Source organism: Rhinatrema bivittatum, chromosome 1 (genome assembly GCF_901001135.1).
Source record: "Rhinatrema bivittatum chromosome 1, aRhiBiv1.1, whole genome shotgun sequence".
In the NCBI taxonomy this organism is placed as follows: Eukaryota; Metazoa; Chordata; class Amphibia; order Gymnophiona; family Rhinatrematidae; genus Rhinatrema; species Rhinatrema bivittatum.
Genome location: NC_042615.1, coordinates 251,861,175 through 251,877,541, shown reverse-complemented (window position 1 = coordinate 251,877,541; position 16,367 = coordinate 251,861,175). Strand labels below are relative to the sequence as shown.

At 39.8% G+C, this 16,367-nt stretch overlaps 1 protein-coding gene across 1 annotated transcript in view; it reads right to left on the bottom strand.

Annotated features, from left to right (window-relative positions):
• Positions 1-1,560: 1,560 nt before the first annotated feature.
• ADRA1D (adrenoceptor alpha 1D) overlaps positions 1,561-16,367 on the bottom strand; it is a 312,917-nt gene continuing 298,110 nt past the window's right edge. The window contains exon 2 of the mRNA XM_029593388.1: positions 1,561-2,614. Coding sequence (XP_029449248.1) covers positions 2,052-2,614 — 563 coding nt within the window. The 3' untranslated portion in view covers positions 1,561-2,051. The remainder of the gene's footprint in view (positions 2,615-16,367) is intronic.

Here is a 16,367-nt window from a genome sequence, read left to right as displayed (position 1 = left end):
TTAATTGCTGAAAGGTATTTCTATGCAACTGCCATAAGCATGCTAGCTACTATCATGCTGCTGCTAGATTAACTTGAGCATGGTCCTGGAATCTATATGCCTCTTCTACAATGGATGCTGGAATGAAGGAGAACTAGGACATACTTAGCACTCTGGGCCTTGTTTACAAGACACTGAATATTACCTTTCCAAAACAGGGCCCTTCTGCATGTGTTGAAGAAAAAGAAACTAGTGGAATAAGAACCTGCAATGTCAACTTCTAGTTCATTTCAACACAACCTGCTTGCTTTGGACCCCCACAAATCTGGTGAATTTGTGCAATGTTCAAGCACTGCTAGCTTGCAGAAGCAATCCCAAGTAGGTATCTATGGTCTCGTAATGGCAGCAGCATTTGCCCCTGTAAAGCTGGTAGAAGACAAAACTACTGCCCACTTGAAAGTAATATGATGAGAGCGTATGAACCAGACTGGCACCTCACACATTCTCTCATTGGGTATTGTATGTAGATCACACGGGACATCATTTTGCAGTTTTACATAAAATGACAAACGGCTTTGTGTTGGCCCTGGATATCCTGGAACTGCTCTATCTCTCTCTCTCTCGGTCATGTCTTAATGCTGAGTTACAAAATGTATTGGATAATTCAATTAGCATAATTAGCCACCTAGGATCTTGTGGCTATGCATGGTCTCAACCCCACACACCATCAGCATTCTAGATTGCTAAACAGGAACACGAAAAAAAGGTTTAAAAGCTGCATTTTATAGTGTTTGACTTCTAGGATCCCATTACGTTTGCTCATTTTAGTGAACAGTAATGAAATGGCGTAAACCAAGGAGATTATGACAGCAGGCTATATTTGCACCCCCAAGGTGTCGGTAATCTCACAGCAATTCATTTACCCTCATCTCCAATTGTTAATCTAATTAAATAGCTGTATTAAGGAAATAATTCATGCTTTATAAAGTCCTGTGGTTGCCATATTAGTCCACTTATTTCTATGTACGATTTACAATGAAATTAAGGTTTTGAAAAAATAAACAAATCTTGACAAGCTGCATAATGATTTTGTATAACTCCCAAAGTTCCTTATAACTGAATAGTACTTTTGTTAACCATTTTGGTTCAGTTCACTTTGATACCTTATTCCTTTTGACCTGCAACACTTTGGAATTTTTCTGCTTTATAGACTCTAGGGAACATAGAGAAATACATAAACCCAGAGTGATGAGTACTTAGAAACTCCCTTTTACTCACTGGAGTTTTCCAACATGATGCAGTGATAAAAGTAATGGGATGCTAGTTCAGAGCAGGGTAGGGGACCTGACAATTCTCACCTGCAATTATAGATGGGGGAAAACAATCAACATGGGGATACATTATTATTACAGATTTTGGAACATCTATTTACCAACAATTACATTAAAACCTCTAATTTTGTTAATAGGATACATTTCCCATCGATGTGGCACTACACATTAGAGTCTATTGAAAAGTGAGGAATGTCCATTGATAAGTCCCACCGGGATTCCCCCCCCCCCCCCCCTGTGCAATGTCCATGACAGCCTGACACTTTTCAGTAGACCATACTGTATGTTTAAGCTTAAAACATTATTGCCAAACCAGATATGCCTGGTCCAATTCGTCACACAGTGCTGCCTCTGATCTCAATACACGCTACTCTTTGTGCGCTGTAAAAGGTATGTAGCAGGTAGATAAAGAGAATACAACGCATGTGACTATTTTGTGATACAAAAATGAGCTCAAACAATGACAATATCTTTCCTAGCCATCTGCTGTCTCTGTGCTGGAACCCAAATATTGGAAATTTAAAAGTTCAACACAGTGTCTGCTGAAACATTTTTGTATCGTTGACTTGTGTTCATACTCTACATACAATAACTTATGGATACTGGAAATTAAACCATTAACATATTTTAGGCATTTATACTGTACCTGGCATCTAGTCCATTATTCCCTACATTATGTTCATTTTCAAAATTGGAAAATAGACAGTATAGAGAAAATAAAAATAGCATTTCTTTTTTCCATTATATATCTGTTTCTCTGAGTCCATAGCAATCAGTTAAATCATACATTTGGTATTCAATATGTTCTGCAAAGTCATTAGAGATCCCCATAGAAACAGATTCAACTTCTGTCTTGTGAGTTGCAGAAATGCTGCTCTTTGTTGAGCCATTCCTTATTTTGTTAGAGAGGTTGTTCATTTTTTCCTTCAGTTGGGAGGAAGGTCTCTGAAAAGGGGTGAACATTTTCCAACCCTTAAAGGTCAGCATTTTCCTCTTACTGGTTCTTTCTTGATAGGTGGGATTAAAAATGAATGAATTATTGATGGCTGCTAGTTGAGGCTTCAGTTCTCCATCAGATCCCTGTCCTGAGCTGGTCATGGATGTCCTCCACTGGTGGTCATAGACTCTCCAGAGAGGACGCCTTCTCCTACGGCACTGGCATTTTAAAAGCCTGATGAAGGCTCTTTTGAACTCTTTGCTGGAACAGGGGTAAATTATGGGGTTGACACAGCTATTGAAGTATCCCAACCAGAAGATCACCTTGAAGACCATCTCAGAAGGCTTCAGAGAAGGAAAGAAGGAGCCTAGAATGTAAAACAAAATATCAATGATATTAGAAAGGAACTAAATCATGCTTTGAAATTACTTTTCTGTGAATCTAAAGTATGTTTAACTGCACAGTTTTTCTTTACCATTAATGGCTAGTGTGGATTCCCTTTACTATGGCACCATTATGGTATTGAATAATAAAGTACATGTAAATTCAGAACAAAATTAATTTTGACACATAATTAATATGTCTATTTATCTTACAGTTGAGAAGAAAAGAAAGCAGACTGTGACATTTCAAACCCATAACTCTGATACTGGCAGCTCCCAAGACGTGCAATGAAAACTGATGAATCTGTTTACTTTCCCCAGACACTATATATAATTGAGGAAGGTAAATCAGGCCCTCAAAATAACAAAACAATTATATCTATATCTATGTATCTACTGTATAGCCCCAAGTTTATTCCCTTATAGACATTCTATGGAAGAAATCCTTTATACATGATAAATGGAAAGCCCAATGCATGCTGTTTTATGATAGAATTTAAAAGCCATTTATCCATATTTCATTTTGCTATTTGTATTTATGATTTATGATTACATTTGACCCAGAGGTGGATTTCACTTCATGAGCAGTAAACCAAATGTACTTAGTACAGGCCCCGATATCATCACTCATAAGAAACCAGAAGACATGTCTTTTTTTAGTAGCTGTCACCATACAAATGATTATGTTTGTATATTGCAGAATATTACTCAGCACATTTTGTGCATATAACTGAAATGTATGTGCATACCACTGAAACACAATGCAAGGGGTGATGTCGATGCTGTATAAGGCCATTGAAAATTTCCTTACTAGTACACTGGATATACATCCAAAGTGCCCACAAGAGGAACTAATTATATTTCAGTTGGTATGACACTACCATTTGTAAAATCTAGCAACACCATATTGTCTTCATTTTGGGAAATACTGGAAGGAATACTTACAGTCTAATCTTTCTTTACTTAACCTTTTCTTATCATTAGTTCTTTCTTTTGTTGCATCTACATTTCTGTTTGAGGGTAGTTTGCACGGAGTGGCAATTGCTATACCCTTAACAGAAGGCTTGAGGGTGGCCTGCATAGAGGGGCAACTGCTACTTCTCCAAAAAATATTGCTGGGCAGACTAGATGGACCATTTTTATCTTCATCTGCCATTATTCACTAAGGGGCAGATTTTAAAAGGGTTACGTACGTAATATACGCGCGTAACCTTTTTAAAACCCTCCTGTGCGTGCCAAGCCTATTTTGCATAGGCTCGGTGACGCACGCAAGCCCCGGGACGTGCTTATGTTCCGGGGCTTGAAAAAGGGGGTGGACAATTTACAAAAGAGAATAAAAGATACATGAGTTCCCCCTACTTCCCCTCCCTTTCCCCCAAATCAAAGATCCCCCCCCATCAAACCACAACATCAGCTTTGCTGCTGTGACATGGAATACTTTTCAGGCGAATTATGATAACTAGTATCTCTTTGAATTACACGTGCCTCCTGATCCGTAATCCCTCCTTGGAGAAAAGCAATAAAAAGAAATTGAATACAATGTGAAAGGAAAGTTCTCCAGGAATAACCAGGCCTTGAAATTCATCAAGGGAGCAAATAAACTGGGTTGGGGATTTGCTGAATTTTCAGTAAACTTTCTTTAAAAAAAATATATGGTTTTCTTTCAAATGTTAATTATTTGAGACATGAAAATATGCTGTTAACTTCATGGATCAATTTACATGCTGCAATGTAGAGAACGAATAAAAACACAATTTGTTTCTGGTATCTAAAATGATCCTAAACCAGTTCACGTCTGATCCAGGTTAAAAAACTCATCTTTTAAGCCTTGCTTACTCCAAGTCCTATGTGCTAGCCCTTTACTATAAGCGACTAACTCCAATATTAGCAGTTAGCCGCTTAACTCGTGCAGCTAAATCTGGTCGTGGCGCTGACCTTTTTAAAATTTAGCACGCTGTGTGACGTTTTTCAGTATGGACATGGATTTTCTGAATGGATTTTGGGGCTCAAAGTCGCTTATTGACATCGATGAGATTGACGTAGACATGAATATATAAGGTCATCTCTTCTCACACACTCTCCCAACAGGTCAGCTTTTATGGGCAGGCCCTCGCAGTACCTTTTGGATGGAAGGTCTTCTCCTTTTGGATTCTCTTTAGAGCCTCTGACTGATTGACTTGGTCAGTCTTCATTTCTGGGGATTTCCCCAGGCAAGCTGTCTCTCTTTGAATTCTACCCAGTATGCTCACCCTTTGCTTTGCTGAAGTCCTCAGACTCTGATTTATTCTTTCCTTTGCACTCTTCTCTCAGCTCACTCTGGACTCCCAGGACTACACCCCCCCCCCCCCCACCTGGTATCCTGAATGTCTTCCTCACTCCAGGGATCCCTTTGCCCAAAAGAAAGCTCACTCCTTCTAGTCCTAGTCGTGTGGAGGGACAGGCCCTCTATGTATCCTCTGCAAGGAGAGACACTCCCTTAGTCCTGAGCTAAAGATGACTCTCCAATCCCCTGCATGATATAGGTGCAGGGATTTTTATACACATTAGCAACCCCTCCCAGTGGAGAGTGGTGCAACTTATCAGCACATCTAACTCCACTGACATCACACCAAAGGACTAGACTCAGAGGTCTAGTGAGGCCTCTGATCTGCCTGCTGGCAAACAGACCTGTTGAGGCTACTGCTGCTAGAAAGGAAACAATTTTGGTGCTCCCTTTCATAAATAAATAACGGAATAACTTTTAAGGCAGATACTTTCATTCTCTGTTGTGCTATATTCCCTGTCTCTATTTTTTTAGTATCCTTTTAAGAGAACTCTCTTCTTTCTGCACAGTTTCGTTTACCATGATTTACGTAAGTGGAAAGGATAAAAAAAAAATCCATCAGATTCAACCTTCTAATTGTTTACAAGTTCTCTCCCTGTGTAATTGAGAGGAAGGCAAAGAAAGAAAAGAAAACTTCATAAAAATCCAAACCAAAAAGAAAACAAAAGGGAGACCCTCACTGTGTCAGATGTACCAAAACTTTGCTAAAGTCCAAAATTTGATCCAATATGGCTGCCATTTTTATCCTACTTTTCCCAAAGAGGAAAAGGCGGCTTTGAAAATCACTGTGAATGTGTGTGCATGCTCCCCCACACCACCCAATAATGTTGTGTCCTATCTATATCAATTTTACATGTCAAAGGGCCCAAAGGTATCCCATACAAGGGTTTTTTTTTTGGGATCCATGTATATGTGTGTACATGCTAAAAGTAGGCTCATTAGTTTTGTGTCAAGATTCTTCTTGCTATTGAAATTTACTAGACTTTCCAAAGAATAGAAAGTTTGCAAATTTATTTCACCCACAGACTTCCCATTAATTTTCAAAGTGAAAGTGCACACATATTTTCACTTTGAAAATTAGCTGTCAGGGTGAACACAAACTTGCTGACACAAAGTCACACCTGCTAGAGGCTGGGCATGACTTGTGCGAATGGACATAAATCCAAACTCCACCCCCCAACTCTGCACCCTGGAATACCCTGGTTTGCATGCATAAAAGTGTGCGCAACCCTAATTTACATGCATTTGCTAGTTGACCACTGGCGGGAAATTGGGCACTCCATACAGGAATTCAAAGTGGCAGTCATCTTTCAAATCAAAAGGCATCCGAGGGGAGGGGACCTTAATTTGAAATTGGAACAGATGGAACAGCGGTTTATTCATGTGTGGGGTACAGTTGCCCCCCAGGGACTAAATAAAGAAATAAATTGGTCCATTTTAGGGTGATGTAAATAATGGTCGTGAACGGACATTGGCGAAGATAAAAGTCGATAGTTTTATTATTGATCCCAGTGTTTTATCTAACATAGCGGAACGGGGGGTAGTCTCTTCTCTTGAGACTATTGTGACTCACCTATAAAAGGCTGGGGATAGTCAAAAGCAACATTGAAAGAAAAAAGTTTTTTATCACATTATATAAATCTTTGATTGCATGTACAACCCCGGCCATAGGCAGATAACCTTCACTCCACAAATCACATAGACTGCAAGGTTGCGGAAAAACAAGGGTACAGTCCACAGCAGATTGAGAACGATACTAAAAAGAGCAGTAAAATATTACCAGAAATATATATAAGAAATAATGGAGTTCTGAAGTAGCAGGGACCTCCCTTGAATCTCTATATTACATCTATGCGACCACTATAATGCAGACTTAGATGATTTTGACGAAATGAGAAACTTGAAGTTCCTCATAGGTGACGTCACATCCCCATGGCAGCAGAGCACCCTAGGGTGCTATCACTGAGGATCGTAGGGAGACATCATGATTGGCCCACGGTTTGACGTCAAAGGGTTTATTAAACAGCTGTGTAGAGAGAGACGCCGGATTTGGAAGTGAAGGCGCCGCTCACAGGAATGAGATCACGAAGAAAAACAGTGAGTATTAGTTATAGCTCAAGATTGGGGTACCGACATATTAAAACAATTATGCACAAGTTTTTTAATCAAGTTACAATAAGAGTGGTATTTTAGGTCCATAGGGAGTCCCGGTTCCATTCCAGTTCCCGCAGCCCCTGAAGCAGGCAACTGCCGAAACATGGACCGTGTCGGGCTGGCGGACCAGACCTGAGCCCTACCGGATCTAGCTGTAAAAAAACTTATGTAGCAAGTGCACATAAACATTCAAGAAATTGAAGGTAAAGGGTCGGTCTGCCACTCGGGTAAACTGATGAGAGAATTGGGCAGTGGACTTTTTAGTATAAAGCAAAAAAGAAAAAACTGATTTGAACACATAATAAAGAATAAAATACGGGAGCCGACCAGAGGGGAGCAGTCAGAATACAAGACTGCTTCAGGGTCGGCACCCGCACAAATGTCCTCATAACGAGCAGTTACCTTGTTATGTAGTGTGTTGCAGAGTTATTGCACAAGGCAACGAGGTTGGTTGATATATATATATATATTGTGTGTATTTGTGGCAAATCTTGTAACAAGCAATTTAAATGTATAAAAGCCATTTTTTTTGTGTTTAGCTTTGACAATTCAGCTCTTCAGTGTCCATGATAGCTGAGGATATCTTCCTTAAAGGCTTTGTGTGCTGCCTCCGCAGCATCCTGAGCACCAGGCGGTCCGAGGAACAAAGGCCAGGCCCAGGAACTGAACTCTGATCTCCTTTATGGCAGCACACATCACTGCCACTCTGCTATCAGGCCAGTTCCATACCGGAATATTTCTATTGATAAATCTGGAATCATATTTTGCACCAGAAGAAAAAGCACGTTTTTGGTAAATCATCCCCTTTGTGTTTTTAGTTAAATTCTGTATGCAAAAAAATCGGCTTAAGTCCTTATATCACCACTTTCCCCTAAACACACGCTCGATTTGATTTTCCCTGTTTTACTTTCTTTATTTCTCTTAGCCTTCTGACTCTGTAACTCTGGGGTAGATTTTATAAATTTACGCGCGCGCGTACTTTTGTTCGTGCACAAGGCGCGAACAAAAGTACGCTGGATTTTATAAGATACGTGCGTAGCCGAGTGTATCTTATAAAATCCGGGGTCAGTGCGCGCAAGGGGGTGCACATTTGTGCAACCTGCGCGTGCCGAGCCCGGTGTGCGCTGCCTGTTCCCTCCGAGGCCGCTCCGAAATTGGAGCGGCCTCCCTTCCCCTACCTAACCCACCCCCCCCGGCCCTATCTAAACCCCCCCCTACCTTTGTTGGCAGATTTACGCCTGCTGAAAGCAGGCGTAAATCTGCGCGGGCCAGCGGGCTGCTGGCGAGCCATCACGCAACCCGGGGGCTGGTCCGGAGGCCTCGACCACGCCCCCGGGCCGGCGTCACGCCCCCGATACGCCTCCCGTCCCGCCCCGAAATTCGTGCGCCCACCTGACACGCCCCCGACACACCCCCTTTGCAAAGCCCCGGGACTTACACGCGTCCTGGGGCTTGTGCGCGCCGCCGAGCCTATGCAAAATAGGCTCGGCGTGCGCAGGGGGGGTTTGGGGTAGGTTTTCGGGGGGTACGCGCATATCTTATGCACGAACCCCTTTGAAAATCTACCCCACAGTGTATCTGGCCTCTGTCAATACCTGTATATTTAAAGAACAACTGACATGTGTTTAGTATTGATATATTAATAAAGGACCTTCATAAACTCAGAAAGTATGTTTTTTACTACAATTGCTTGCTACACACACCAATACTTCATCTCCGCTTAATTTAAATCATCAGTCCCAACAATCCTTATGTAGTTTTTTAAAAATATTATTTTACTTATATGTGCTCCTTTTTATTAAATATGTTAATATCTTCTTATATAGTAAAATTAAGTTCTGTAATGGAAAAACTTCCCAAATGAACGTTATCGCTGTGACACATTTATTTCTGAATAAATTTCACCCAAAATAGGCGAATCCCATAAGTCAAAAGGAATGTTGTAACTTAGCTCTTCTTTTGAAAATAACTGATTAGCGTCCTGTCACGTGCTTGGAAATGAAACTCCTGCTTTTTCCGAATCCATCTGTGAATGTCCAGCACTGATGTTATATGGGGAGAGTACTTTCCTCTCTAATATGCAGCAATAACATTAATTGGGGAAGATTTTCCGTTACGGAACTTTATTTTTCTATATAAGAAAATATGAACATATGATTAAAATTAAGCAGAGATGAAGTATTGGTGTGTGTAGCAAGCAGCTGCAGAGAAAATACACTTTTCTTGTTTATGAAGGTCCTTTATTAATATATCAGTATAGGCATTGCTTGTCAGCGGTTCTTTAATATGTATGTATTGAGATCATATTAAAGGATATTTTTCCCACAATTGTACTGTAACACATTATAATGATATAATAAATACATCTTCATATATAGAATCTCTTGCCCTGCAGTATCCCAGTTCCAAATTATGAACATAAGGAGTGCCATGCTAGATCAGATCAAAGTCCTTCGAGCCCAGCGTCCTGTTTCCGACAGTGGCCATTTTGGGTCACAAGTACCTGGTAGATCCCAAATAGTTTATCTATTTTACCCTCAGAGGTAAGCGATGACTTTCCCAAGTCTACCTGACTAATAACTGTCTATGGACACCAACATGTTAGTTGCTCTGACCATATCCTCTAGCAATAGATTTCATAGCCTGATTGTGCTGTGACTGAAAAACATTCTTCTTAGGATTTGTTTTAAATCTGCTGACATGTCCCCTAGTGCTAGTGGTGTTTGAAAGGCTAAATAACCATTCCCGATTTACCCATTCCACCCACTCATGATTTTATAAATCTCTGCTCTATCCCATCCCAGTTTTCTCTTCTCCAAGCTAAAGAGCTCTAACCTGTTTATCCTTTCTGCATAAGGGAGCTTTTTCATTCACTAAATCATTTTGGTCACCCTTATAAATACCTTTTCTATGTCCACTATGTCTTTTTTGAGAAGGAGTGACCAGAACCTGTAGCTGGGATTAGCTTTCCTTATGTAAATTACTTTGCACTTGTCAACATTAAATTGCATCTGCCCAGGCTCCTAGACTCACACGGTCCTTCTACAGTTCCTCAAAATCCATTGCTGTTTTAATGACTTGAAACAATTTTGTCTCATCTGCAAATATGGTCACCTCACTCGGTGCTTTCTGCAGAACACTTATGAATATGCTAAATAGCACAAGTCCCAGTAAAAGCCTTTCTTCATTTGGACAACTAACCATTTAGTCCTACCTTCTGTTTCCTGTCTTTTACCCAGTTATCAATCTGCAATAGAACAGTGCCTCCTATCCTATGACCTCCCAAATTCCTGAGTGGTCTCAAATGAACGACTGTCAAATGCCTTCTGAAAATCCAAATACACTATATACACTGGTTAACCTTTATTCACATGTTTATTTACACCTTAAAAAAATATAATAAATAGGAAAGGCAAGACTATCCCTTTGCAAAACCCATACTGACTTTCCCTCATTAAACCATGTCGATCTATGTCTTGAAAATTGCAGGATATAGCACACAGAGCAAATTAACCGGGGAAACTGCTTACAAGTGCTTTGATTAATGGAACATCATAATTGGCTGACAACTATTTAAACTGTTAAATTTATCTCAATAACCTATGTGGCTCCTCATAAACTGATGATTAACATTTTGCCCCAATTAACTTTTTTTTTTTTATAGCAGCACTAAAATAACTTTTCAGTTTATGCAGGCAAAACAAAATTTAGTTTAACATTCTTTATTTTTGCTTCATTTATAAGTCTATGAGATACACAATTCTTAGAGATTTATCAAGTCCGGTGATGTACACCTATAGAGGATGGATCAACCAAATGCTCCTATACTCATTATTTATTAGTGCTACTTCATTAAAAAAAAAAAATATATATAATTACAAAATCAGTAGTAATTTTCTAAATAAGAATTGTTTGGCAATGAGTTTTGAAGACCACATGCCACCTAGATCCCTTGTTCTGAAAGATGACCTACATGGTTTCTGAATCTCATCTACAGCATCTTTGCATAATCCTTAGATTGGTTCAATATAATTTATTATTATTATTAGTCACCTGGTGCTAGATTCTAAGTGACTCACAAGATATACATTCATTATAAAAGCTTAAGGCAAAAAGATCCTTTAAAAAATAAAATAAGCCATAAACTGAAGCAGTTTCAAACAATCCAACAAAGACTGTGCAACCTCTTATTTTTCCAAAAAAGCCTGCTGATAAAGATACATCTTTAACATGGTCTTAAAAGATTTTGTGCAAGTGATAAGGCACAGCCACAAATAAATCCCTTTCTCTGGTCTCAGCCAGGTGTGCCTTGATGGAACATTGAGGAGACCTCTTTGAAAGGAGCATGATGCTAGAGAAGTGTATAAATGCAACATTGTGTTTGCCCATGTTAAAGAGATCAGAGTCACAAGTTTATGGACTAAAGTTACCATTTTATATTTGGCCAGTATGCCTCAGGTAATCAGTACAAATCAGACTGGATTGGGGAAATATAATCACAAATATTCCTCCCAGAAATCAGTCTGATAGAGGAATTCTGAAGAACTTGTAATGCTTTTAGTGCATAATCAGACCAATAGAATGCACTAAATACCCATGTGATAGGAAAAGGGGTGTGTTTTATGGCAATTTGTGCTAATACCTATGCAAAGTGCTATCTTAGTGCAAATTGTGATAACTTTTTTGCACTTTGTGATAAGTGCCAGAATTGATGCATTTCCTATGTGCAACCCCTGGGGGGACCATGTTTTGTAGGTTTAAGGAGGGGGAGGGGAGAGAGAGAGAGAGAAAGAGTGAGAGAGACTAGCCATAATGCCCTCACACTAGATTGGTATTTATATCTCTACGGGAGGCCCACCTAGTAACTCGAGGTGAGGTTTAGGTATTAGTGTAGGGATTAGGGGCCACTTTGACATTCAAAGTGAGATGTACGAACAGAACAGTGCTTTCCTGGGAAGATTTGATGACCTTTGGAGTGAGGAAACTCACCCATAGATGAGATTTGTGCAATGTTCTCTCAACCTAGCTTGATGCGTGAGAGCATTATGGCTAGTCTCTCTCTCTCTCTCTCTTCCCCCCTCCAGGAGGGCCCTGCTATCCAGCTTCGCAAAATTGTGAGCCCACCCCAATATCCTTCCCTTTTTCTCATTTGCATCACACCAAACGTTATGGTGCTTTCGCATGCTTTGATGGCATTTTCACATGTGTTAAAGGCATTTTTTTGCATGAGAAAACACCTTAACGCATGCGAAAACGCCATATAGCACTATGATAAATGACCCCCTAAGTTCCAAGAGAGGCTTAAAACTACGAAGCAGCTATAAGTTTTAAAAAAACCTGATTTAACAGTGGACCTGATTTGAGGATAGGGTCAACAAGGACTCTGAGGCTTTTAACACATGAAACAACTGATAAAAGAGTTGTTCTCAATCAATTCTGATCGTGACTGTGGAATTACTGTTTTCCGAGATAATATTATCATTTTAGTTTTAGATACATTCAAAGCTAGCTTATTATGGGTCATCTAAGACTTGACAGCATTCATACAGATTGATGCGGATTCGACCGACTACTCAGACAAGGAAGATGTCTGAATGAAAAACTGAAAGTGGTTTGTGTACAATTTGTATCCTGCACACATACTTGCTAGTAACTTGCAGATGGGTGCCATGTAGATATAAAAAATAAATGCAGAAAGTTCTGTGTCTTGAGGTACCCCAGACAAGATGCCATGCTAATGGGAACAATCCTTGTTGACTCTAACCTTCTGAATTCTTCCAGACAAATAAGATTTGAACCATTTGAGAACAGTTTAAGAGATCCTACATTTTCTAAGTCAATAAAGGAGGGCCTGGTGATCAAGCGTGATAAAAGCCGCAGTGATGTCTTAACACCATGAGAAGATATCAATGCCCATTTTCTCCAGGTTCACTATGGCTATTAGAATGCTACGGCACATTTTTGCTTTAATTGATAGGGCAGTTTTCATGGTCATTGATGAGGGAGAAAAAAGCTTTTTACCCCTATACATTGACCATCTGAAAACTGCCCTCCCTCAGTGAAGATAAAGATATGGACGTTGATCCACAGTAAGAGCAGGCATTCCTGAGGGTGTGCTTTAGTTGCAGGAGGAAAATAAAGCAAGTAAATCGCATTTTCAGCTCGACGCATGCTAGTTGCCATTTGAAAAGTGCCTGACGTGAAAGTTGGAGCAGACGGCCGCAGGGACTCTGGGCCTGTGGCACTTTCCAAAGTGAAAGTACAAACCTGGGGAAAAGTCTACAGATAAAAGGTACCCATGGACTATGTCATAAAAATGCACAGCTTCGAAATGTCCGACAATAAGTACGGACACTGCTGGATAATGATTATATGCAAATATGATTAGAGGATAAGGCTGGTTTGGTCTGTCGTAACCAATACCATAAATAACCAGGTAAAAGCCTAACAACCAATGGTTAAACAAAATCAAGAAAAGCAGCTCAGCTACTGTAATGGTACAAAAGTGGTCCAGGTTATTCTTTCACAGGATGGACCAGCAGTTTTTGGATGCTTGAGCATCTCAGTCCTTGGTGTTTCATGCTAATTTCAAATTGAGGTGTTGCTCTCAGTAACCTTATTACAAATTCCAAGACAGGGCTATTATAGCTACAAAATCATCAGCAGAAGTTATCAAATAAGGACTTGAAAGGGCGAGTTAAATTGCTTCCATTAATTTACCAAAAGACTGCCTGTCTCAGAGGGCATGCTGCTTACACAGGGCTTCAATCACATAATATTGTTTAGGCCTCTTTAGGGCAAACAGACCAAAAGACAAACCAAAACTGTTACAAAAGCAGTTATTTGTTAAAAAAACAATAATTATCATGGTCTGAAAAAGTTATTCTGTCGGCCTGATTTTCAAAAGCATTTATAATCTTAAAAACTGTTTTTTCCACATATGTAAATGCACTTTAACCACATAAGCGGCTTTTGAAAATTGCTACAATATATGCCATTGAATTGTCAATAGGTTTTACCCGTGTTGAATGCACTTAACCCAGGTAAATGGCTTTTGAAAATTGTTACAACATTTACATTCGCAACTCCTTTGAAAATTCACCTGTAAGTGAGCAGGAGGAACAACCATAGACATTCCATTAACATCCTCTTCTCTGCCAACGGATGTGTCTGCAAACTCCCATTCACATATACATAAGCATATTTTCTTCAGCCCTCAGTCCTGAATATACTGACTTTTGCTTGAGGTTGGAGTACTACCAGAGACACATAGCTCCCATTACTTCCCAAGGGAGAGATTTTGGTATGGTTGAAATGTTTATATTTGGGGGGGAAAAATAGGAAAGTTAGCTGCAAAAAAACCCCTCCAACGTCTTTAACTCTATTATCCCTAAAACAATCTACAACCATCCTCTTTTTCTGTAAATTGGCTGTAGTATTGTTGTCCCCAATTAGAGTCCATGTATATTTAAAAAGCACATTGGTCTTCTCTAATGCCTGTATAACATGTAGACCCAAATTTCTTCTACTATTCTGAGTCTCTCACTCACACCTCATCTACCTGCACATTTTCTACATGCATGAAAACCCTTTTCCACATATCCAGTTCACACAACGGCTTGCACCTTAGTTTTGCACTGATATCACAGTTAGACTATGCTCAGAGTATTTCCTCAACCCAATTCCGGATGCTGATCAGCACAGCAACTCTTCTGCATACCTAGAAAGGGATAATAGGGTTTGTGAATACTGCAAGGAAGCGGGATATCTATTATCTTGTTCAGAGCAGGGCTCAGTTTAAAAACCCATAGGGAATATTTATTCAGTTTTACTGACACACACAGGGCCCTCTGAGCTGCACTTGACTTGTAATTTGAATATTTGTTTTTGCCAAAACCATGAATACCTGCCAGAAATGTTTCTAAATCTCAAATTTAGGTGAATCAATCTCAGAATGTTTGTGACTCAGTGTCATTGGCTGCGTGTCACAAACATAGTAATCCCGGTTTAGTGATGCTGGCCACATGCCATAGCACATCTTTTGTCTGCTTTTAACTTCCTGAAAAACTATGCAAAAAGAATCTTCTGCTAAAAAAGCATAATGGGATTTTTGTCCAAAAGTTCTAAATTTAAGAATCAGGCACAAGTTCCACCATACTTGCTGTAGATATTTTTCTTGCATAATTTTTTTCAGGGGATTTTTTTTTCCTTTCTGGAAATTAATTGAAGAATACCAATGTGGTTTCAAAACTGTGCAAGCAAACTGATTTCAGGGCTTTTTTTTTGCTTTCGAAATATGATTTTGGTAGTGGTGGTGGTTTACAAAAACACTTTATTTTTTCTTTTGCTCTGGCAGTTTCCATCCTGCTCTTTTGGGCCTCTAGCTCTTTCGGAACTGGTCTCCTTTGTGCAAAGGCACCAGTGGTCCTAATTCAAAAATACCCCACATTTTCCCCTTATATTTCTATCCTTTCCCAACTAACCTACTTCAATTATTTCAGTGACAGCCCTTGGCCGGGAGCCATAGCTCCCTCAAGAACATAGTATTTTGGGTCCTGGAGCTGGCCAGGGCGCTGTGAACACTGCCTCTGCAGCATTCTCAGTCCTGGCTGGCCCAAAGAGTGGAGTCCAGGCCTGGAAATCAAAACGAAGTCCTCTGCATGGGAATGTACAACACTGTCACCAAGTCACTGGGCCAGACTTACTAAAATATTTTACATCTTGAAAAAAACCTGTAAAGTGAAGTCTTGAGTGAGCATCCATATGCTTTGGTCGATAAGAAAAGACTTGCCTCTTCCAAATGACAAAATTATGGATTTGCTTTTGGGGCAGGGTCATATTTTATTTATATAGGATATATATATATATATATATATATATATATATATCAGTTCATGGCATTAAAAATGTGCCTGTGTGGTGAAGAATCCCCCTTTCCTTTCCCATGCTCTTTGACCAAGGAAATGCAATTTCTGCAGCCTAGAGAAGAAAACAAGAAGGTTGCAGGCTCACACACATCAAGCAGAACCAGCACTAAGCAAAGCCAAAGCACTACCTGTAGGTGAGAGCACAAGCAACATTCATCCCATGATGCCACACTCCTTACATTCCCTGCTCATCAAGAGTGATTTCAGTCCCAGAAAAACCACTGCTATGTACACGGACTCCTAATGAAATATTAAAAGGTGACAAATGCTTGGCACTGCAGCTTAGGCCTCTAATGGAACAGAGGCAGAAAGACTACACTGTTCTCATTGTCA